The sequence below is a fragment of the Peromyscus californicus genome, unplaced genomic scaffold (assembly GCF_007827085.1).
Source record: "Peromyscus californicus insignis strain IS unplaced genomic scaffold, ASM782708v3 Scaffold_22__1_contigs__length_63687245, whole genome shotgun sequence".
NCBI classification, from domain to species: domain Eukaryota; kingdom Metazoa; phylum Chordata; class Mammalia; order Rodentia; family Cricetidae; genus Peromyscus; species Peromyscus californicus.
The window spans coordinates 15,263,611-15,289,653 of NW_026294525.1; the positions used below are offsets into that span (position 1 = coordinate 15,263,611).

At 43.0% G+C, this 26,043-nt stretch overlaps 1 protein-coding gene across 3 annotated transcripts in view; it reads right to left on the minus strand.

Annotated features, from left to right (window-relative positions):
• Positions 1-23,632: 23,632 nt before the first annotated feature.
• The window catches only part of Armt1 (acidic residue methyltransferase 1), a 62,464-nt gene continuing 60,053 nt past the window's right edge, over positions 23,633-26,043 (minus strand). For all 3 annotated transcript variants that reach the window (XM_052750961.1, XM_052750962.1, XM_052750960.1), the window contains one exon: positions 23,633-25,311. In XM_052750961.1, the coding sequence (XP_052606921.1) occupies positions 24,547-25,311 (765 nt within the window). In that variant the 3' untranslated portion in view covers positions 23,633-24,546. The remainder of the gene's footprint in view (positions 25,312-26,043) is intronic.

The window sequence follows — 26,043 nt, forward strand, 5'->3', positions numbered from 1 at the left end:
GGGAACATGAGAGATCAGGTTACAGGGGGAAGGATGGGGAGAGTACTGAAAGAGACTACTGAAAGTGGGGGCATTTCAGGGTCATGTAAAAACCTAGTGCAAGGGAACCTCCCAGGAATCTACAAGGATGACCCCAGCTAAGACTCCTAGCAACAGTGGATATGTAGCCTAACTGGCCATCTCCTGTGACCAGGCAAGACTTCAAGTGGAGGGACTGGGAACCCAACCCAGCCACACAGACTTAGACTTATAGTCTGACTTGCCTATGGGATGTGCTGGGATAAGAGTGATCTAGGGATTGAGGGAGTGGCCAGCCAATGACCAGTCTAACCTAAAACCCATGCCAGGAGAGTAAGCCCACTCCTGGCACTGCCTCGAGCACCAGGACCCACAGGCTAGGTGACTCAGAGACCTAGGAGAGAACCAAACACGACTGGAGAAAAACTACAATGTCAATGTAATAATGCCCAATGATATTCTGCTAGAGTCATAGATTGGTGACTACCCCAATTGTCATCAGAGAGGCATCATCCAGCACCTGGTGGAAACAGATGCAGACCCACAGCCCAACATTAGGCAGAGCTTGGGGAATCCTGTTGAAGAGAGGGAAGAAGGATTTTAGGAACCAGAGGGGTCAAGGACATCATAAGAAAACCCACAGAATCAACTCACCTAGGCTCACAGGGGCTCACAGAGACTGAATCAACAACCAGGGAGCCTGCATGAGACTGACCTAGGCTCTCTACATATATGTTACAGTTTTATTGCTTGGTCCTCCTGTGGGACTCTTAACACTGGGAACAGGACTGTCTCTGACTCTTTTGTTATATGATATTTTGTTTGTGTTCTGACAAATAGTTTCCCTGGAGATCAGAGGATGGAGCTAGCTGCCACTAGCTAACCCTAGAGGCCAGGCAGTGGTGGCACACACCTTTAATCCCAGCACGTGGGAAGAGGAAAGCAGGAAGATCAGGAGTTCAAGGCCACCCTGGGCTACATGAGATTGAACCAGTCTAAAAGAGAAATAGAATCAGGCGATGGTGGCACAAGTCTTTAATCCCAACACTTGGGATCTCACGTCTTTGATGCCAGCACTTGGTGGCTTTGGGAACCCTAATCCTTATACTGGGTCACCTTGCCCAGCCTTAATACAAGGAGAAGTGCTTAGTCTTACTGCAACTTGAAGTGCCATGTTTTGTTGATGCTCACGGGAGACCTGCCCTTTCCTGAACAGAAATGGATGAGGAGTGGATTGGGGGTCGGGGAGTGGAGGAAGGAGCTGGGAGGAGAGGAGGGGAGGGGAAACTGCAGCTGAGATGTAAAATTAATAAATAAATTTATTTATTTATTTATTTTTAAAAAAGGAGAAAGAGAGATCAGTGCCAGTGTAAGAGTTGCTCCAGCAAGCTACCGTGGACACGGCATCAAGACGTCATCATCTGCAAAGAGCAGAGCTCACAACCACCAGAAGTGCTGGCACTCTCACCTTGAACTTCTCAACCCCCGGAACTATGAGACATAGTTTTATGTTTACAGTGACCCATTCTAGTGTTTTATATTTTATTATAGCAACCAGCATGGACTAAGACGGAACTGAATGAAACCTAGCCCAAAGCTACAAATAGCTACTTAGTCACTTAAGGAAAAGAGCAATGATTTAAACACACATTACTGAAACCTATGTAAGAGCAGGGAAAGGTCTCCTGAGTGTGTGTTAATCCCTACTCTCTAATAAATGAACAATGGTTGTGGCTATCAGTTCATCCTCAAATGCATCCCCTATCTGTTATGTCTTTTATTGTAATAGGCAGCTGGTTGTGAAACAATTTATCAATGCCACTTTTGGTGATCACCACAAGCATCCGTTCCATTTATGTTTAAGGTCCACTTTTTTTCCTCATGTACATGCGAGCATACATTTTTAATAACAGAAGTAAATATGATCCTTTTGTAACTTCACTGTCAGAGAGGTTGAGAGAGCCATTGGGAGCTCACTTCATAGGAAATAACCCACTCAAACACCTTCTCTGTCACTGTTAAGGGGAATTATAATTGCTATTTTAAGAAGCAAAGACCTTGGGATTCTCAAGAGTGTTCAGTGAATAAAGGTGCTTGCAACCAGCTTGACAGCTTGAGTCTGATCTCCCAGACCCCCACAGTGGCAGGGGAGAACTGACTCCTAAAAGCTGTCCTCCCACATCCACACATGCACCGGAGCAGGTGCACCCCTTCTCCACGAAAATAGATAAGTAATAAATGTGAAAACAATGATTGGAGGATTAATTTATGTATGTGCAGGGTTTCTTATGAATTCTAAAAAATTAGGCCAAGGGGCTGGAGAGATGTCTCAGTGGTCTTTCAGAGGACCTAAGCGTCAGTTCCCAGCACTCACATGGTGACTCACAACCCTTCTAACACCAATTCGAGGGGATGTGATGCCCTCTTCTGACCACCATGGGCACTACATGCATGGTATTCATATACACACTCAGGCACACACATATACACATAAACTTAAAAAAATAACAAATCTTAAATAGGCCAAACATTGCTCTACAATATAATAACTTCTAGATGTATTTGCACTGGATCGTTTTGGTAGTGTTTAAAAAACAAAAGTAAAGCTGGAAAAAACGGTTTATTAGGTAAAAGCATTTGCCACATAAGCCTGATGGTCAGATCTCCAGTGCCCATGAAAAAATCTGGACACAGTGGCTCATGACTGTAACTTAGCACAAGATGAGAGGTGGAGACCGAATTCCTCAGAAGCTTGTGGACTAGTTACACATCACAGTTTACAGTATAGCAGCAAACAAGAAAGGAGACCTCTCCTCCAACAAGGTAGAACACTCACTATACACACACATGCACTTAAACAAAGAAAAACAGAATCTTAAGTATTAATACCATGGGCAAAAGATCCGGGAAAGCATCGAAGAGATTATAAAACTTTCTGAAGTTGGTAATGTGCTTGCTTTTCAAGCTTGGAGGACTTGAGTTTGATCCCCAGAATCCATATAAAACAAAGATGGGTGTAGTGATACTCAATTGTAATCCCAGTTCTAGGAGATAGGCAGATTCCAGGAGGCTAGTTCAACCAACGTGGCCTTGTTTGCAAATTCTAAGTCAATGAGGGAAAAAAAGATGTTGACCAGATGTTGTTTGTCCTACATATAGACAAACACAAATATGTACACACATGGGCACAAACATACACCCAGAACTGGTTGCAGGTTAGATTTGGCCCATGGGCCATGCTTCCAACCTGTAATCCCTGATCTAACGTGTGAGGGTGGGGGACGGTCTCTGCAAATGCCATGGCCAGCAGAGTATCAATGGAGGAAGACAAGAAGGAAATCCATTCCAACATGACTCAGTAGCTGGTGTTGGTTCAAACTTTGAGAATCTGACCCCAAGTAGTTTATTTAAGGCACATTTAAACGCAGCACAACTTGGGAAAAAGTTTCCTGCTGGTGATTAACTCAAACCCCCGCGTACAACACAGCTTAAGACGCGATTACTCCAAACTCTTGCAAAGTACACATGACGTCATCTACGAAGATAGGTTCTGTAGATTAACCAAGGAAAGAGGCTCAAGGTAAACAAGCTCATGACAAGGAGCTAGGGTAGCAGCTGTGGCCTGGCCATACAAACAGCACAAAGGTCACCAGGCTATTAACCACATCTGATCCCAGCGTTCTGGGCAGAAAACAGGTTATCCATCTCTCTCTTTGAAGAGACAACCCTGTGAGGTTAATATTCCTGATTTCCCTGTGGCTTGTCTGTGAACACAAGGACCTACATGCTTCCTATAGTCTAGAACAAAATCTGAGATAGAGACACATTTCCTTTATTTTTTGTTTTCGTTTTGAGGCTAGGTCTCACTGAGTATCCTTGGCTGACCTGGAACTCACTACATAGAACAGGCTGCCCTCAGACTTGCAGTAATCTTCCTGCTTCATTGCAAAAATTACAGGTGTGTGCTGCCACATCTAGCTTTAAATTTTCATCCAGAATCAATTTAAGGTAGATTATGTAGTAAATCATTGTATAGAAAGTATTCAGACACAAAAATATCTTTTAGGTGACATGGGAATGGCTAGCATTTGGGAAATAGTGGGACTTCCTAGTAGCATTGAGGAAACACCTAAGGCTTATGGTCAAGGTTTTAAAATGAAACCAGTGGTCTCTATTGTATGATTTTTCTCCTCCGTTCCAATTTTTTGAGGAAAATGGAACACATTTACCTTCAACCAAGGTCAAGGTTATACCAGGCCAGTAAGATCGAGAGAAGAACAGAGACCTTATTGTATTTGCAAGGGAGTTGTCATAATAACGGATATGGAATATGAGTGGGATAGTACAGGAAGTGGGGGGCGGAAGAAAAATGAAAGCATGTGAGAGTTACAGAGTAATAATGAAAGTACAGGAGCGGTGAATGAAAGATGTGAGGAGGTCAGAACCCGGCAGCGGTGGGCTATTCTAGAAAATAATTGAGAAGACAGTGGGTGCGGGGTAGAGTGAGATGTCTGAAACCAGAGACAGTGCAGTTCCTGGGCTAGGCTGTAACCATGGAAACAGGTAACTCAGGCGAAAAATGGGGGGGGGGAGGAATCATTGCTCCCAAAGCAGGTAATCAAAGAACTAAATGGCCAAGATGTTGGACAGGTCACCCAGTTGGATGTTGATGTCACCAAGGATGATGATAGAGGAAGACAGCCAGGGGCAAAAGTCCTCAATAGATAGGTCTCTGAGAAATCAAAACTGGCCTCTGGAGATGGCAGATTTTTTTTTCCCAGACAAAAGCCTAACTCTTCTTCTTGACGGCTAAAAATAATAGATGGCTCAAGGAAAATGATGTAGAATAAAGCATCCTCTTGACTTTAACTAAGTTGGCAATCAGCAATTAACCCTTCACTGAAATCAGATTATTAATGAGATCAAGATCTTTTCACATATATGAAAAAAATGACCATAAAGTAAAGGGTATTTTATCATTTAAAAAATATGGAAAGTCCTTGGATTTGTCCCTAGGCTTGGAGGTCCTCAGATCACCAGAGTGGACACATCCTGATCCAGGCTGTCTGGGTTCAAATTCTTATATTGCTATTTCCTAGTCTTAGGATGATGGACAAATTCTTTAATCTCTTTACACCTATTTTGGTATCAGTGATATAGAGGTACTAATGTGAGGTGGATACAAAGATGATACTGTTTAACATGTGCAAAGTACCTAGCATGCAGAATTTGGGATGAAGTTAATAAGTGTTAGCTATTAGCATTATTTGTCCTAAAAATAGAGAATTCTCCCCATAAGGGCCACAAAAGCAGTGTTTACTCTTATTCTACCAGACCAACAACTTTGGAAGATCATAATCTTAAATTATATTAACTAAATGCACAAGAATAAATTTTAAAAACATCTTCTTTGCTTTTGGGAAAACAAGAATTTTTAGAAAGGAGTTGAAAACACCTCACTTCTAAGATCAGACATTCAACTGGTCATGGAGACACAGGCATGTAACACCAGCATTTGAGAGGCAAATACATGAAGATCAAGGCCACCCATGGCTATATAGGGAATCTAAGGCTAGCCTGGGCTGCATGAGGCCATGCCTCAAAACAACACAGGGCCAGAAGATGACTTAAAAGTTGAAAGTATTTGTGGCTGTAGAAACCTGATAAGCCAAGTTCAATCCCCAGAACTCATGCAAAAACCTTGAAGAGGTAGCAAGTGACGTGGACCCATATTCCCAACAGTCCTCCTGTGAGATGAGTGGCAGAGACAGGAGGATTCCCCGGAAGCTTGCTGGCCAGCTAGCCTGGAGTACCCAAAGTGGCAGAAACAAGAGGCCCTTTCTCGGCAAAGTGGAAAGAATGAACCAACCCCCAAGCGTTGCCTTTTGACCTCTATACACTCCCATGGCAGACTTGAGCCCACATTCACACACACGCATACACACCAAGAAAATAAATGATTTCATTGTTTCTAACTTTTTTTGAATTAAAAATACAAACCGATGGGCCTCCTCTTCTTAAACCACAGCAGAGATATGCAGAATGCCTTAGAAAACCCTACTATTTCCTGAGCCCAAGAAAAACCTTAACCTAACTAACTATCGCATCATATTTAGAGAAAGAATGTGGCCACCATGAGACAAGTGGTTCCACAATGGGGACAGGAGACAGGGAAGGCTGTGGACTTTAGTCACTAATGCCTTGTCCCTTCGGTAGCTTTGGTCATCATCTAAAACAATAGGTAGGCATTGAGTTTTGAAAGATCAAGGCTCCACCCAACACAGCACCAAGCAGAACCTGCTAGAGCTGGAGAGATCTAAGAACTTCTCTTTCAACGATGCTCAACTGTGCCTGGATCCACACCATAGATTTGTGCTGCTCTCAGCCTTGGTCGAGGAGGTTTCCTTTTACAGTGGGCAAGAGTTAATACAGAGAGTCTCACAGTGGAGGGTTGAGTGCTCAGCCCTAATCTAGACAGCTGTCGCACATCCTCCCCACCTCCTGGGAAACATCTCAAAGAGGGGGCGGGAAGAAGGCAAGAGCCAGATGAGGAGAGGCGTGCCGAGAAACACCGTCATCCGGGCATGACGTGGCCATGGCCCTCATAAACTCAGCAGCTGTTCTCTGCAGCACGCCTGCACTAGATCAAGCCTGCCAACATTCCAGCATGGATGGGAGAGGGGCTCACCAGGCTTCACCCCTAGTTGAGGAGCTATTGGCAGTTAAGGCTGATAAGAAGTGGAAGGGTCATTTTTCTTCAGGAGTGAAGCTACTGGGAAGCTGCTGACGACCCAGTCAATAACATGACACCCATGCTCATGCAAGCAACCTTAATGAAACTCAGTGGATCATAAAAATAATACATACAGACATGCGTGCAGGCATGCATGCATACATACAAAAATAGGAGGAAAGCATGTTGGGAAGAAGAAGGGATTCAGAGAATGAGAGGGATAAGAAAGGGGTAAGGGGTAAATATGATCAAAAGGTACTACATAAATGCATGGAATTGTCCAATGATAATTTTAATGCCATTTACTGAAATTTGCCACTATGCTTTAGATTTATTATTATTGTTGTTTGTTGTTGTTGTTGTTATTTTAATGGCATGGAGCCCTATCCAAGAGAGCCCTGGTTTGTGTACATGTGTGATCTGTGGGTGGGTGGGTGGGTGAGTGCATGTCACAGTGCAGCCATGAACTTGCCTTCCCTAGAATGCTGGTCCATTTGTAAAATGATTCTGGAGGTAATTGGTCCAGGAACAGGAGGTTAACAGCAGACTTATAACAACCTACTTGAAGTTACTCAAGTTCATGCTGAGACAGCAATGAGAAAATATTAAGATTGGTTTATTATTAATAACATCATCATCGTGGTGTGTGGCGTACATGCCACAGCGCATGTGTGGGGTCAGAGAACAATCCTCTGAAGCCATTTCTCTCCTGTCACCTTGAGTTCCCAGGATCAAACCCAGGACACCACATTTGTGCAGGAGAGCATCCCTACCCACTGAGCCACCCTCCTCGCCCAGGATCCTTCTTGCACCACAAAGTTCTCAAAGGAGTGAAGTTAAAAGTTCCTGAAAACATGAAGACAACGGATCAAACGTTCAGTTAAAAATCAAGCTTTCAAAAGCAAGCTGGTTTCTAAACTTAGGCAGAAGCCCCAGCTATTTCTGAATCTTTCAAATGTCCTTATCATTTTGGAAAATCTCATGGCTCTGAGTAGGGTTGAGAGGAGTGTGGGATATTCCTGACCCCGTTTTTAGACATGTTCCGGATTGCTTTTAAAATTGTGCCAACTTTCAAACAAAAAGCAGTTCTCGTTTTTAAAAATCAAGAGGGAGACCGTCCCTGCTCATGCTGCTTTTGTCCCTAGCTTCTTGGGCTGACTTTAAGTTCCTGCCAAGGTTTTCATAGCAGCATTCCGCACCCTTTTGATGATTTTTCGGAATCACATGAGACCAGATTTTATAAGCAATTGTCGGTTAGTCAACCACATGCCTGTATCTATAAAGTGACTCTCCTTTATCCCTCCCAGAAACATCCAAATAATAAACTGGTCTAATTTTTTGTTTGGAAGAGATCCTTATCTTCTGCTGATTCATGGGTTGATCTCAATTAAATCTATTTATAAATTTGCATTACCAGTCATGAATTTACTTGGTCAATAAAACTCTTTCAAAGAGAAAGAGAAGGAAGCAGAGAAGAGAAGGCATGCGAGATACAGGCAGTTGGGTCATCAGATGGCCATTTTAAAAACAAGCAAGCCCCTGAGCCTGTCCCGGGTTTCTTGACACGGCTCTAGAAGTTTCGTCCTAGATGCAAAGCACCGAATTCAGAACACCAACTTCTTGTATTTCATTTGATCAATACCTCGCATTGATCATGAAGCTGGTGAGTTAAAGAGAGCGGCAAGTGTTTAACATTGCCCTCCTGGATTCAGACTAATAAGAAATGGTGAGATTTCAAAAAGAAAAAGCATAATATGCTTATTGAAAAGTTTGCTAAGTGGTAAAGCATAACTCAAGGTAATAAAGTGACTTAAAAATATGATCAAGGAAGTTTTCTTTTAAAAAAAAATTGAAGACATTTTTGGGGGGGATGCATAAGAGATTTGCAAATGGATAGTGCTGCTCAAGTAAACCGAACATAGCTTTCTCACATGGGGAAGGGAAACCTAGAGAAACAGGAGGCAAGGTTTAGAATTCTTTGCGAGACATAAGGTGGACGGAGGCAAATTCGGCACAAATCAGGGTGGTTATAAATTTTGCAAGCGCATTGGAATGTCCAGGTCAAGAGGCAAACTGTGCCAATCTGGTATTTCTTAGACTTTCCAAGGTATTTTCGGAGTCTGGAAAATTGTTCTCTCTGGCAAATTCAGTTCCCAGCATAATCTCTGTGTGGCAATTTAGCCCTGTTGGTAAAACCACTGACTCGAAAGAGATTTTTGCTCTTTTTGCCCATTCTGTAGCCATTTTGATTTTTATGTTACTGGTAATAGTTTGATGACAGGCTAGAAAATGACTTCCCCGGGAAGCGGATATTACTCAACCTGTCAAAGACAGACAGAAAGAAGCTATTCCCTCGCTTATATGCTGGAGCCTCAGGACAGCCATTTGGGCCTCCCATGAGCCCACAGATCTCTGTATCGGTCCTTACCCACCTATGCATTCACTCTCAGTCACAAAACACAAAAAGCAGCTTAACTTGCCCCAATCAAAAGCATAAATGTATAATTTCATTTTTCTGACACAGCCATAGTGTGGCCAACTGTTTTGCTGGTCACAAATCAGAGTTAGGTGTGACCTTGAAATATGACCTTAGGGATGTAGGCACAAGTGAAGTACATGACTTCCAAGTTCAGCCCAGAAAAAAAAAAATCACCTGTGCTTGTGGCTGCTCTCTTTTAGTCTTTATAGATCTTGATTTCTGTAGGAGCCCAGAGCTGCCATCCTGTCTTCACAGAGCTGGATGCTTCCACACACATATCCCAGAGACGTAGATGTCATAAGAATAATTTCTATTCTATCAAGCTGTTAAGTTGCGGCTGTTATCACAGCTAGCACAATCTTAACAATAAGGTGTACTGTCACTTGAAACAAAGAAAATGGGGGACATGTGAGATGGCTCATGGGTAAAGGTGTGTGTTGCTAAGTGTAAGGATCTGAGTTCACTCACCAAAACTCACACAGTAAAAGGAGGAAAATGGTACCCACAGATTGTCCTCTGACCTCCTAGAGCATGCATGGCATGTGTGCACACGCACATGCATAACACACACACACACACACACACACACACACACACACACACACACACACACACACACGAAAGAAATGTCACTTGAAAAAGAGAAGAAAGTTGGGTGGTGGTGGCGCATGTCTTCAGTCCCAACACTCAGGAGGCAGAGGCAGGCGGATCTCTGTGAGTTCGAAGCCAGCCTGGTCTACAGAGCGAGATCCAGGACAGGCACCAAAACTACACAGAGAAACCCTGTCTCAAAAAACCAAAACCAAAACCTAAAAAGAAGAAGAAGAAGAAGAAGGAGGAGGAGGAGGAGGAGGAGGAGGAGGAGGAGGAGGAGAAGGAGGAGGAGGAGGAGGAGGAGGAGAAGGAAAAGAAAAAGAAAAAGAAAAAGAGAAGAGAAAGAGAATGGGAGAAAGAAAGAGGAAAGAAAAGAAAAGAAGATAGAGATACACTAGGGGTTGGAGAGATGGCTCAGTGGTTAAGAGCACGGGTTGCTCTTGCAGTGGACCTGGGCTCAGTTCCTAGCACCCACCTGTCAGCTCACAACTTTCTGTAATCCAGTTCCAGGGGATCTGGTGCCCTCTTCTGACCTCTGCAGGCACAGTATACACCTGGGACACAGATACTTGCAGGAAAAGCACTTATATACATAAAATAATACCGTTTTAAAAAGAACACCTCTGAGCTGGTGGGGGCGGTGGCAGCAGCGGTGGCAGCAGCGGTGGTGGTGGTGGTGGTGGTGGTGGTGATACACACCTTTAATTCCAGCACTAGGGAGGCAGAGGCAGGCGGATCTCTGTGAGTTCAAGGACAGCATGGTCTACAGAGTGAGTTTCAGGATAGCCAGGGCTGCACAGTGAAACCCTGTCATAAAAAAAAAAAAAGAGTACCTCTGTACCTTAGCTCCACTATCTGCAGCTGAATTTTCTAACATTTCAGATGGCCTTGTCAACACAGTCTGAAAGAAATGGCATGTGCCTTAATTCTTTTAAGGGAGGAAAATCACAGAGTACTACAATTGTTTCACTTTATGATTAGTACTAATCTCATTTTGCACCTAATTTATAAACTAAATCTTATCAGGTTTAAACACACAGGTAGGTGTGTACTGTAGTGCATTTAGAACGGATTTCAAACATCCTGTTCCTAGAAACGTTTTAGAGTCCCATTGGGGTTGCTTCATGTTACCAGGGAAATTGAGGTCCCCTTTGAGGGCTCTTAGACTTATTTTAAAAAAAGAAAAAAAAAAGAAACTCAGAAGAAAACTTACAGAAAATTTTGTTACAGTTCAAAGGAAGAATCCAGGGCATGCAAGCTATAAATCTTAGCAGCTACCCAAAGGAGGGAGATGGAGACACAGAAGACAGAAAATCATGCTCTTTGAGTTAAGTTGCCATGTTGGGCAATGGAGTAAGCTTCATGGCAAAAGAGGGGGAGGAATGGTCTTTAGTGAAAGCATGAGGATGCCCAAAGTGTTATTATAAAGCATGCTTAGAAAAGAGGAAGAAAAAAAGGAGAAGTTATGCGCTTTCCTGACTCATTCAGAAAAGAGGGCTGATTTAGGAAGCTGAATGGCTGTGGTTTCATATGGGACCACCCAGGAGCCAGGAATTCTGGGAAAGAAAAGTACTATCTCATTAAAGAGATAAATATACCTCCCATCTCTTTAGGATAGCGTTAGATGAGCCCAGTTTCCTAGGGGTGGTCTCTTGGCCAGGAGATTGACCTGCCCATCTGGATTAAGTCTTAAGGGAGGAGAGACAACGCCATGTCTTCATCTAGAGGTAGACGCCATCCTTTTGGCTGGGAGGCAGCAGCTTATTGGGCTTTTCAGAGCCTGTTTATTGGAGGGTGGGCTCCAGGGATAAGGGGGGCTACTGGAAATGAAAGCGTGTTCAATTTTCTTGGGGGAATGTTGTGTACTTACGAAGGGAGATTACTGCGAATTCGTTTTCACTTCTAAAAGTCAAAACAAAACATTTGAACAATGAGTATAACTAAAATTCTAAGTATAGTTACACTCATAAATTACAAGCCTAGATTCCGCATTACCCTCTCCCCACTAGCTATGAGGCCAGAGTAGATTCTGTCTGTGGGAGGGACTAAGACTCCATTCATCACACAGAAAGTGTTTGGTTGTGCAATAACACTCTTACTTTGCGACACTTTATCTTGATGAAGTTTTACAGGGAATCAAACATGCAAAGCAGACTATGTGGGTGCTGCCTTGGTTGAAATGGGACTTGAGGATATGGCTTCCACCCGGTTCTGGCCCCTTGGAAACATTGTAAGGAAATTCCCAGAGCCCTTGGGAGCACAGTATAAAAGTCACAGTTATATCAACCAATCAGGGTACGTTAGGAAGAGTCACACTGGGCACACTTAGTTTCCCTTATAACTTAGACTGACCCTACTATCTACCAGTTTGTGTTTTGAAATTTATTTACAATTTTCAACCTGTATAACCTCTTAGGCAAGAAATTCAATTTTTCCTTATTTATGTGTGTGTGTGTGTGTGTGTGTGTGTGTGTGTGTGTGTCTTTGCTCTATTTTTTTCTACCATTGCTTAGTTCATACTAATATTACATTATTGCCTTTGCCTCAGTTTCCCCCACCCCTCCAACCAGGCACAGGAGTGTGTAGCAGCGGATCTCAGCACATCCAAAGTCAGAAGCAGCCACCTCACGTATGTATGCCACTACTTATCTCCCTTTCTTCTCTGGCCCAAGATCCCCCTATAGGAATGTTCCACTGTCAGAACATAGTCCAAGAATGGAGTTGTGTGAGGAGATTTCTGTGTGCTTGTAGGAAAAGGCACTCCAAGAAACCAAGAATCTCCTGACCTCAACTTCTTCAAAAACATGGCACTGTTCTTGGATTGTGCTTTCATGACCCTCCAAGGTATATCAGACAGGGGTGAGTTTACTTCTGATTATTTGTTACAACTGACTATTGTTATTTGTTTGCTACACCTCTATGGAAGAACATGCTTTTTCCATGTGCAGTTTGTCTGCCACGTGTGTCTTGTCCTTGTGATTGTACACTTTACTCACATGACTCTCCTTAAGTGTCAGAATATAAATTGTCTGATGTTCTGAATAAAATTGGCTATTGCATGGACTTTAGTCTGCCTCGTTTACTGGCTTCATTCTCCCAGGTCCCACCACTTCTAGAGCAGTAAGGAGCCCACAGGTGGAAGGCTCTGCCCACCTTTTTAATCACAATAACACCCCCTCAATCATGCCAACAATTTCTGACAAGTTGACACCACCAATCATCATATCATCTCACAGGAGTTGTCCATGAAGAAAAATAGCACTTAGTGGGAAAAGGGATTTGGAATTTTTTTTTAATAAGTATCAACTTTCAAGCAAAAGGGATAAATAGGGTCATGTTGTTTGGTACATGATAAAAACGAAAGAAAGAAAGAAAGAAAGAAAGAAAGAAAGAAAGAAAGAAAGAAAGAAAGAAAGAAAGAAGGAAGGAAGGAAGGAAGGAAGGAAGGAAAGAGAGAGAGAGAGAGAGAGAGAGAAAGAAAGAAAGAAAGAAAGAAAGAAAGAAAGAAAGAAAGAAAGAAAGAAAGAAAGGGAGGAAGGGAGGAAACACCACAACCATATACACACACAAGCAATTGGACACTAAAATTATAGACAGAGCTAAAAGTGAGTTTAGTGTTTATGTATAAAGGATATTAAGTACAAAAATAACTGAACACTTAAGCCGTATACTTTATCTGCAAGGGCATTGTTAATTAGTATTGGAATAGGACTTGAATCCTTGCTCAACTCTGAGTCAGAATCCATCTTAACAATGATCAAGTTCATTTTCCACAGTTTCTGGGCCTTCAGCAGCTCAAGCCAAGATTTCTGTTTGAGATCTAAGGAAGTGAAAACATGGAAAAGATCAACATAAAAGTATACCTCATTTAATTTTAAATAATTTGTCGGTAATGTTGTCAAAGACCAGGCTGGAATTGGGATCATTTATATGAGCAAAATTTTGGATTTCACCAGCAAATTTTATTAGCATCCCTTTGGTTAGAAGAGTGAGCCAGTTCATCTTTGTCAAATTGCTTCCATCTGTCCCCCCAAATAACTTCCTTTTTCTTCCCTACTGGCTTCCAGCTGCTAGTGGCCTGTTGAAACATGAAACATGTCTTCTCATCGTGGGAGTTGCTCATGTTGGGGCTCTCTACACTGAAGACCTTAGAGAAGGCTTTCATCTCATGTGGTGTTCAGCTCATTGTAAAAATCCAGGAATTCGAATGTGCCAAATGATGCTAACTGCAACATTACCAAAAAACAGCCTCCATCTGTCCACCATCGATCTTCAGTGTGGGACTTTGTGAGGCTGTGATGTATTTGAAACTCATAGTACGGCTTACATCCAGAACCCTGCCTCGTGTCACCATGGCTATAAATTATGCTGAAATGAAATAATTTATAAAGATATAAACGGAGTTTTGGATTCCAGCAGATTGGAGTTTAAATTTTGATTCATTGACTAACTGGATAACATTGGGTTTGTAACTTAAAATCCTGTGTTCAGTTGGGCACAGTGACTCACGGTCAACATCCCAGCCCTTAGAGGCCGATACAGTAGGATTGTTACAAGTTTGATGTCAGCCTAGGCTATATACAGTGAGTCCTAGGCCAGCCTGAGCTACAGTGTAAGGCTGGCCTCAAAGCAGCAAGAAACACTCTTGCCACTCGATGTCTGTGTGCAGAATGTAATAAGTGTATTTGCCTGTGGCAGCTGTAGGTATCTGTATTAGCATATTACAACACATCATGAGTAAGGTGCTTAATACTATGCCTGGAATGCAGAGCTTCATATGTGGTATCCACACATTTTATATGCCTGATGCATTTTATGTGCCTCTGGCCGGGAAAGTCAAAAAACGAATGAAATATTCTTTTGTGGATTTTGGTTCTAGGTTCTAAATAGGAAAACCATTCCATTTGGGTTTTTTTTTTTTTTTTTTTGGTTTTTTTTTTTTTTTTTTTTTTTTGGTTTTTTGAGACAGGGTTTCTCTGTGTAGCTTTGCGCCTTTCCTGGGACTCACTTGGTAGTCCAGGCTGGCCTCGAACTCACAGAGATCCGCCTGGCTCTGCCTCCCGAGTGCTGGGATTAAAGGCATGCACCATCACCGCCCGGCGGGTTTGTTTTTTTTTTTTTTTTTTTTTTCATACTTTTCTTGCCTTCTTCTTGTGCTTTTATTTTTTTACTGATTTATTTCATTTGTGAGACAGTGTCTCATATAGCCCAGGCTGGCTTGGAACTAATTATGTAGCCCAGACTAAACTCCAACTCCTGATGGTCCTGCCTGCCCTTCCCAACTACTGTGGTTTATAGGGACACACCCCTTTTGGGACTCTGTTTCAACTTCTGTTTTGTTTGAGACAAGATCTTGCTATGTGGTCCAGGCTAATCTTGAACTCATGACTATCCTGCTTCAGCCTTCCAAATGAGGAGGTCACAGCAATGTAACCACCATGATTGGCTTTTTCAGTTTTATTTAAAAACAAACAAACAAACAAAAAAACTTATGTCAGGCTTAGTGGCACACACCTGTAATCCCAGTACTTGAGGGACAGAAACAAGAGGATTGTTACCATCTTAAGGCCATTCTGAGCTACACAGAGAGTTCCGGGCCATGCAGCACTACATAGAAAGACCCTATCTCAAAACAAAATAAAACAACAAAAAAAAAACCCAATGACTTAGTCTATATGCATACATAAGAATCTTTCCTTTGCTGGGTTGTGGTGGCACACGCCTTTAATCCCAGCACTCAGGAGGCAAATCTTCAGTTTAAGGCCAGTCTGGTCTACAGAGTGAGTTCCAGGACAGCCAGAGCAACAGATACTCTCTCAAAAGACAAAACACACACACACACACACACACACACACACACACACACACACACACACACGCACACGCACACAAAAGAAAAGAATAATTTACTTTAAGGATTCATTTGAGAGCATTAAGGAAAGCATTTATATTAAGATTCAAGGTAAAAAGGGAAAACACACTCTAATCTGTGCCCTGGATGCCTGAGGTGGGAGGGGCTAGGGAAGTGCTCAATGGCACAGTGTGTGTTCAGCGTGAGCAAAAAGACCCTGGAGTCTAGCCTTCGCACCACACAAATAAATAAACAAAAATGAGAACAAACCCAACTGTCCTATTCAACAACTTCATAAAGGGGAAGAAAGGAAGTGTGCAGAGAAAAGGAAAAAAAAAAAAACAAAAAGAAAAACGGGATTTTTAAAGCTGTTTTTGTACAGTAGTGTGGACTCCTCCAAATAAATGTTTAAACGCTTTAAATCAGTTTGAGAATGGTCCCACGGTTCTGACCGGGACACGGTGCAGACTCAACACTGAGGAACAGCTGAAATAACTGTCATCTAACATCACATAACGACAGCTAGCGCTGAGATCTGGAAACACTGCATCTTAATTAGAAATATGGAAGACCCCCCCACCCCTCCACCCCCACCCCGTCTATAAACCATCACATTCAGATGCTCCCCACTGACTCTCTTGAACACCAATGTAGGAATCCCAGCATTAGAGATGCACCAAGCCCAATTTTTGTCTTTTTTTTTTAAAATGGTTTTTCAAGACAAGGTTTCTCTGTGTAGCCCTGGCTGTCCTGGAACTCCCCATGGAGACCAGGCTGGCCTCAAACTCAGAGATCCGCCTGCCTCTGCCTTCTAAGTGCTGGGATTAAAGGCATGCACCACTGCCTAGCTCAATTTGTGTCTTTTTAAATGAAGATATAGCCCAGAAAGTTATTCCTTTAAGTCCACTCAATTGTGGGTTTTTTAAAAAAAAAAATCACTTGTTACATTCACAATTAATAAATTAGGGGAGCCGGGTGGGTGGCGGTGGCGGCAGCAGTGCACGCCTTTAATCCCAGCACTTGGGAGACAGAGACAGGCAGATCTCTGTGAGTTCGAGTCCAACCTGGTCCAATTCTTTTCCTCTAATTTGCTGTGTGTAACATTCAAGCAAAGGCTGGCAGAATGAAAAGCTATTTCTTTTTCATAGAAAGGTTTTTCCACAATGTGACTTTTTACTTTGTCCCATTAACAAATTCTCATCTTTTTTCCTCTTCCTGAATTTTATTTTCCAGTCTGCCTAATGACTAATCATTGTAATATGTTGTTGCAAGAAATTGTGCATTAATTAAGCCCCAAGAATGGACAAGGACATGCACCTCCATACAATGCTTGCCTTGATCACTGTGGCAGATGGCTAGCTCCACTGTAGTCCTGTTAAAGGTGAAGACACAAGAATCCTTGCGGTCAAAATGAAAATCACGATTTGCTAGCTTTTCTCACTGAAATCTCTGTGCACAATCCAGCCACTCCACTGTGCTAATGGGTCTCCCCCTTGTGCCTAAATTTTGTATTGAATTCCAGCAGAGCTAAAATCACCAAAGACGCAGGCCTTGGCTGCCCAGGAAATGTGCAGCTACTGCGATTCACCTGTGAGAAGTATCTTCAGGATGAACTGGTTCCCTTGGTTATTTTGTGAAAAGTCTGAAGATGGGGTGAGGTAATAGTCAAGACTGAGCAGGGGAATGTGATAATGTATCAAGAGGCAAAGGCAGAGAGAAAAGAGATTGAATGGTCTCTGATGTGACTGCTTAGGATGTCACTGCAGAGGATCCAGAGCCACAGAGGTTCCCTGTATGTAGGTGACTAAGGAAGGAAAAATCTGCTTTGACAGAGTATTCTGATGACCATTAGTGGATACCAGAATGCTAGAATATTTTTCCACATTGATAACTTCCCTAATATAATCTGGAGTTGAGCCTTAACATAACCCAAACAGACCAGAAAGAACATCTGGTTCGTGGTATTTCTTGAGATTATGATTGGGGCCACGCAATTAATAGGAAATAGTATCATGATTTAAATGTCTCCTTCAAAATTTGGGTATTGAAATAATGGCCAATAGGATGCCATTAGGAGTTGAGGGCTGCTGGGTGTGGTTGTGCATGACTTTAACCCTGGCACTCAGAAGGCAGAGGCAGGAGGATCTTTGTGAATTCAAGGCCAGCCTGGTCTACAGAGTGAGTTCTAGGACAATCAGAGCTGCATAGTAAGATTCTGTCTCAAGGAAGGAAAAAAGAGTTGAGGGCTAACTATGTAGGGGAAATGTTCAACATTTACAATAGCCAACTTATACCATCAAAGCAAGTACCCACAGAGGATGGATAAAGAAAACATGGCTAACATACAATGGAGTTTCATTCAACCTTAAAAAAGAAGGAAATGGCTGTTGGAAAATGGGTGTGAAGATCATCACATTGAGCAAAATAAGCCAGACTCAAAATTATCATGGTCAGGCCATGAGCTGGCTCTTTACACATGGTGTGAAAGCAGAAGGCGGCCTGCTCTGGTTTAGTATCTGTAATAAGTAATATCAGTTTTCAGGTCACGCTTAGCTTAAAATGATCCCATTTCATGAAGCCACAGTCTTGACCTGAGTCATACCATTTTGAGCCTAAATGCCAGCAAAGAACAGCCGTAGTACATCTTGTTCAAGGGCTCAAACAAACAACCACTGTCTGCCAGTGCAGAAGGCACTAATAGATAAGAAAACAAGGACGCCTAGCCATGCCTGGGATTACACGAGCCATTCAGTCACAGTTCCACAAGCAGTGGAACCCTCGACCCGAGACTGTATAAGGAGCACTCTGAGGTTAGAAGGTGGCATGGAGCAGGCTTTCTTTTCGGCCACCAACCAGCTGCCAAATCATGACACGGAGACTTATTAGTTATGAATGCTCAGCCTTCTTATGCTTGTCCCACTAGCTCTTATAACTTCTATTTTTTGGTTGTGAGCCTAGCCTTTAATGGCTGAGCCATCTCTCCAGCCCTAGCTCTTATAACTTAACCTGTTTCCCTTCATCCACATTTTGCCTCGGGGCTTTTTACCTTTCTTCCCTTCTGTATATCTTACCTTCACTGCTGCTCATGTCTGGCTGGCTGATGACTGCCTGGCTTCTGGCCCTGTGCATCTCCCTCTCTTCCTCCCTCATTCTCTCCTGCCTAGATTTCTCCTCCTACTTATTCTCTCTGTCCACCAGCCCCGCCTATCCCTCTCCTGCCTAGCTATTGGCCGTTCAGCTTTTTATTAGACCAATCAGGTGCCTGGGCAAAGTGAAACAAATGCAACACATCTTTACATAATTAAACAAATGTAACACATCTTTACATTGTCAGCAAAGGAAGCAGAAACAAATGCAACACACTGTCACATAGTTAAAGTAATATTCCCCAGCATAAATAAATGTAACACAGCTTTGCCTGGTTAAAATGATATTCCACAACAGTGGCAGGCACACTGACTAATCACCGTCACTTGTCCCAAGCCCACATCCAAGAAAGCTACCCCAGTGAAGGGCTCCTGCCACTGTCTCCAGGCTCCCGCTCAACTGCAGTTTCTTCTGCCCTTAACACTCAAGCTATTTCAAACTGATCTAGGAAATGGCCCTGGGACCCGCCCCTGACATCTCTGCACCTGTATAACTCTGGGTCTACAGCTCCCAAGGCCTTCTTTTTTATTTTTATTTTTATTTCTTTCTGTTTTTTTGTTTGTTTGTTTTTTTTTTTTGTTTTGTTTTTTGTTTTTTGAGACAGGGTTTCTCTGTGTAGCTTTGAGCCTTTCCTGGAACTCACTCTGTAGCCCAGGCTGGCCTCAAACTCGCAGAGATCCTCCTGCCTCTGCCTCCTGAGTGCTGGGATTAAAGGTGTGTGCCACCCCTGCCCAGCCTTCCTAAGGCCTTTTCTGATAAAACACTGACCAAAACCAGCTTGGAGGGGAAAGTGTTTATCTGGCTTGCAAGCACAGCCCGTCATCAAGAAAAAGCACAGGCAGGATCGTGGAGACAGGCACTGAAGCTGAACCCGGACAGAAACACTGCTTCCTGGTTTGCCCCTCCAATGTACTCAGCTTGCCTTTTTTTATACAACTCAGAACCACCTGTCCCGGGGGGTGGCGCTTCCTACAGTGGGTGGGCCCCCCAAATCAATCATTATGCCAAAGAATACCCCACAGACATACCCACAGGCCAACCTGATGGAGGTAGTTTCTCCACTGAGGTGCCCTCCTCCCAAGTACGGTGTCTCTCTGCCAGGACTTCAACCCTGTTACACGGTGCCAAGGCTCAGCTGCTCTCCCTGACCCCTTCATGCCTTCAGAACCAGCACCACCTGGGGAAGCTCTTCCATATTAGCAAGTTTGACTGCCAGCACAAGGTACAGCCTTGGCCCCTTCAGGACCACAGCGTCTGTGAGCTGACCCTGAAAAAATAGTTCCCCAGCTTCCCCCTCAGTGATACTGATCTCTCATTAGTCACAACTGGTTTGTGAGCCCTAGCAGACCAGCATCCATTGTCCCAATAAGGGGACAGTTTCCCTTCTACAGATTCTTTCCTCAAAAAAAAAAAAAATTACACGAAGGACAGTGTCTTCAAGGGACTCTGAAACTTCACAAGCCAGGTTTCCGTTGTCTGCTTTTTCCGGAACATACTTACCTTCCAAGTTCCTGCAACAGCTCATTAAGCTCTGAGCACTTCCAGCCCCAAATTCCAAAAGCGTCTATCATATTCTTCCCCCACAAACCAACTTGGTCAAGTATGGTGATTTTTTTATTTTAGATTTATTTATTTATTATGTACACAGAAGGAGGTGCCAGATCCCATTACAGATGGCTATGAACCACCATGTGGGTGCTGGGAATCGAACTCAGGACCTCTGGAAGAGTAGTCGGTGTTCTTAACCTCTGAGCCATCTCTCCAGCCCCGATATTTTTATTTGTACTGAAATGTGATTTTATTTGTATGTTAATAAATAAAGTTGCCTGGGGGTCAGAGCTAATAGCAAGCCATAGTAGAAGCCAGGCGGTGGTGGATCTTTAATCCAGATCACATGACAGACAGATCTCTGTGTGTTCAAGGATACAGCCAGCATGTAGACACATGCTTTTAATCTCAATACCAACCATAGAGACCTAGAGGTCTGTATAGACAGGCAGTGACGAGGAGGTCATGTGGTTGGGTTTACAACCAATGAGAAGGCAGAATAGAAAGTCAATAAAAAGACAGATACACAGGAAGTGGGTCTCTTTCTGAGGGGAAGGACGACAGTGGCAGTGAAGGGCAAGAAAGGTGGTTTTAAGTCTCAGCTCTTACTACTACTCTGACCTCTTGGGCTTTTAACTCTGTATTTGGCTCTGTGTTTCTTATTTAATAAGACCGTTCATCTACAGTCAAGTCCATCACAGCAACTACCCACCTTCCTAGTACCAGCGTCTTTCCAGTCTGGTTGACTACAGACTCTTCCTTGTTCCTTAAATCTGACCCTGACTTTGGGAGTTTCTGAACTCTGGAGCCTCTTTAACCTTTTCTTAGGCGTGTGTGTGTGTGTGTCCATCCATCTACAGGCCAATCTGATGTGTATATTTAATAGAAAGGAGGGGATAAACAGACAGATTGTAATCTCAGTACTCAAGAGGACAAAGCAAGAGGATTGGAAGTTTGTGGCCATTGTTATAGAATCATCTTCCTGTACACTGTGAATATTTGCTGTTCTCATTGGTCTAATAAAGGGGTGAATGGCCAATAGCTGGGCAGGTAGAGGTGAGGGGACTTGCAGACAAAAAGAGCACCGAGAAGGAGGGCATAGTCACCAGCCAGACACAGCAGATGAACATGCCGAGCTGAAAAAAGGTACTGCCACATGGTAGAGTGTAGGTAAGAAATATGGGCTAATCTAAGATGTAAGAGCTAGTTAGCTAACAAGCCTAAGCTATTGGCCGAGCATTTATAATTAATAATAAGCCTCTGTGTGGTTATTTGGGAGCCTGGGGTCCCAAAGAAAAACTCCAACAGGTCATAGCCTAAGCTACATGGCCAGTGCCAAGCCAACCTGAGCTATATAATGCTGTTTCAAAGCAGTAAATTTAAATTTAAAACAAGTAAAATGTCAGGAAATATTTATCAATCTTTTACCTGGTCAGAGACTTTCCTGGCCCGATTTTTTGTTGTTGAGATGATCTCACTGTGTAGCCTCAGCTGGTCTCAAACTCTATCTATAGTCCAGCTCACCTAAAACTTATGATCCAAAAAAGTACAGAAATGGCCAGTAAATGCATCATTTGCTCCATGTCCAGCACCACGGATATAATCAAAGGCATCAATAGTGCTGAATGCTAACAAGGATGTGAAGCAACTAGAGCCCTGAAGCATTGCTGAAGGAAGCATGACATTTGAGAAACTTCTGGCAGTCAATCAAAACATTCAAGCCACTACATGACCCAGGATCTACCCAGAAAACTTGAAACATCATTATCTGTCTGTCCATCAATGGTCATAGCAACAGCATCCTAAGCGAGGAAATGGAAACTTGGAAGGTGGAGACTCAGAGATCACTAGCTTACAACCGAAGCTGCATAGCCAGTTCAATGCCAACTTGGGCAATGTGAGAAACTATCTGAAAACAAACATATGAAAATACAATAAACAAGGGAGAAAAAGAGAAAGAGTGCTGATAGGCTAGTAAAACGTGGTCTTATCTATACAATGGAGTACTATTCAGCTGTCAGAGGGGGATGTACTGATGACATGCTACAAGGAATGGTCCTTTGAAAGAGGCCAATCACAAAAGGCCATGCATTTTATTGTTCCATCATATTAAATGCCCAGAATATGTAAATAAATACACAGAGGCAAAAAGATTAGTAGTTATCAATGATACTGGATTTATTTTAGGGGTGACAAATGTTCTGAAGTCAGTTGTAAAGATGATTGCACAAGCTTGTGAGTGTACTAAAATACTGTGCACTTCAACTAAATCATATCGAATTGTGTCAATCAAGCTGTTTTAAAAAGTCAAGTGGTAAGTGGGCATATCAGTACATACCTGCACTCTTAGCACTTGGAAGGCTGAGGCCAGAGGATGAGTTTGAGACCAACCTGCACTACAGATAAGAGTTCTAGACTAGCAGCCAAGCATGGTGGGAAATGCCTTTAATTCCAGCTAGGAGGCAGAGGCAGGTAAATCTCTTGAGTTCGAGCCCAGCCTGGTCTACAGAGCGAGTTCCAGGACAGTTAGGGCTACACAGAGAAACCCTGTCCCAAACAAACACAGAGAGTTCTAGGCCAACTTTGGCTATATAGTGTAAAAATTAAAAAGTGAGAGGGAGGGAGAGGCCAGTCATTAGTTCCTGTCTGTAATCTCAGCACTACCTGGGAGGCTGAGGCAGGAGGGTCACAGAGAGTTCAAGGCCATCCTAGGCTACTGAATGAACTTGTCTCAAAAAATTAAGAAGTAACAGGAAGGCACTGCTTCCTGCTGAGAATCCGTAAGAACTCCATCTTGAACTTTCCCCCAGACAGCCCCCTTTTTCTCTTGCTCTGACCTCTTTGCTTTCCCTTGCAGGGGGTGGGGCTGAACCACTTTCTCAAACACTACAATGTGCACTCTTAACAAACCACCTAGCAAAAATAAGGGACGCCAGAACAGCGGTTGGCAAAGTGTGGTATATGATAGCTCCTGTCCCCGCCATGAACCACCCAAACACATCACTCTGAATGTCAGTTCTGTACACAGAACTTGCCGAGCACTTCAGTGACTTGGTGCTTCAAACAGGCGCACGACCAAGAAGCAGCACAGCCCGGATGGCTTTAGATATCTTGAAAGAATCCAAAGCCCGAGCAGGAGCAGAGACTAACTTCATTTCCGTTGTACTATCTCACAACTACAGGTAACCGTCAAAATTCAGGGACAATGCAGATCTCATCTGCCATCTTCTCTTCACTTGTCCCCAAAGAATATCAAAGCCAGTGAGATTTCTCAGTAAAATTCATTTATTATTCCAGTACAAGAAAACATTTCCAGGTTTGTTTCCAAACAAAGTAGCATGAATTTGCAGACTCTTGACGTCTGAGGTGAGGAATACAATGTGTAATGTAAAGAATGAGCTTGGATTGGCAGTATCGAACACAACGCAAAACAAGCTTTTCCATCTGACACTCTTCTAGTACTGCAAACGGAAGCTGTTCATCTGGACACCTGTGTGGTGGCGACGTCAACGTGGACATCGAAGGAGAATGGAAAAGCTCCTGCACTTGCGCTCTGTCAAACACTGCTTTTTCACAATGTTCAGTTTGTGCTTTGACCCATATCACAGGTCAATCAAACACAAAGTCAGGCAAGAAAACAGGCTTTTAAAACTTAAGATGCATGCAAGAGAGCAGGCTGCAGTTCAGGTCTGAGGTAATTCTGTCTCTGTGTATTCAAGCATCACGGACATGCCTCCCTACAGAGCTGTTACAAGGCATGTGCTCAGTAGGCCATTAGTTCAAGAGCCAAAACTAAGTTAAATAATATGCAGGATTCTTAGGATATTCAATAATCATTCTGTTTAAGGAAGAAAAAAGCAGGATTAACTAACTTAAGAAGCCGATTTCGCTTTCATTTCTCATTCTTTGCAATTAAGAATGAGTTCATTAAAACCACTTAAAAGTATGCATTTAACTTGAAATAGTGATGAAAATTCCAGCAGAGTGTAACTAGCTTAAAACCCCATCTTCCCAAACATGGCAATGGGGAACTGTTCCAAGGAAGCGTCATCTACAGTGTAAGGGAGCAATAGGAGCTGAGAAATGGGGTTCCCACGGCTGTTAAGGAGCAGGACTAGATCCATGCACTGTTTTTCTGGAGCTGAAAGGAGATTAACCGGGAACTCCCGAGCAGAGTCAAAGTGGACCATCAAACTGAAATATTCCATACTTGCCAGTGGTCAGCCAGTGGGGATCAGAAGCCGAGAGCTGTTCGGCTTGCCCGGGCTGCAGACCAACCTGAAGCTCAGCCTTTAATGTTCTTATGCTACACAGAGGTGCAGGGTGGAAGCCACTCAGGGCCTGATGGAATGGAACGGTAAACTCCCACTTTCTGTCACTCATCAACTTCCTGTAATTCAAATCCCCCTTGAACAAAACAAGGCATGCCTTTTGTAGTTCAGCATACAAGTCAGGGGCGACCTGGGCCATCGCACAATATGGGTGAGGCAGAGTCCAAAATAAATGATCGTGGTAAATCCATCTACCCATCTTAACATAGTTTTCCCAGTCGGCACCACAGGTGGACGTGGACTCCTGATTACTACTCTTCACATGTTCAACTGTCCAATTAAAGTCACGCACTGTAACGTCAGACACAAACCACGGAATAGTTTTTCCATGAAAATGAATCTCAGTAGCTAACTCAGAGGATAACAAGAAGTCAGCGAAGACTAGATCTGTAACAAGTTCAAACCCAGAGTTATCCAGAACAATATCTACTCTAACTATAGGTGGTTTTGCTGTTTTCTTGCATTTACTGAGCAATGTCCAAAGCGATTTTGTATCATTTATCAGAATGAATGGTTTTAGGCCTTCCAAAGAGTCGATTACACTGGTCTTCTGGGAACTGCTTTCTCCACCTGACAGAGACAAGTCACACTTATTCCCCCAGAGAGAGATCTGAAATGGAAAGGGAAAAAAGGTCATTACTCTTTTACATAACCAACAAAAACTCCACTGTACAGGAAGGCACCCAAATTATGCATAATATTTCTACAAAATTCTTTAAATGTTCACCAGATTTACATTTTCTCCAATGACACAAATGTATTTACATGATACTGTATTTAATAAGGTAAAACAATGATATTTTAGTGAATATATGAAAATTTTAAGTAATATTAGTACCCACATTACTTAAGATACACAGATGTTAAAATACCATCAGATGCTGTGAGAAAGAGGGTCAGAATTTATTCTATAATTCGACATCCAGAGAAAAAGCAAAGCTCCTTTATTCTCCACATCTCCAAAAAGCCCTACTTCTTTGTACTGATTGTACAACTGTAGGAGGGCGTGTCTGAGAATGATTGGACAATCTTAGGAGGAGGGCGTGTCTGAGAATGATTGGACAATCTTAGGAGGAGGGCGTGTCTGAGAATGAGTGGACAATCTTAGGAGGAGGGCGTGTCTGAGAATGATTGGACAATCTTAGGAGGAGGGCGTGTCTGAGAATGATTGGACAATCTTAGGAGGAGGGCGTGTCTGAGAATGATTGGACAATCTTAGGAGGAGAGCGTGTCTGAGAATGACTGGATGATCTTAGGAGGAGGGCGTGTCTGAGAATGAGTGGACAATCTTAGGAGGAGGGCGTGTCTGAGAATGATTGGACAATCTTAGGAGGAGGGCGTG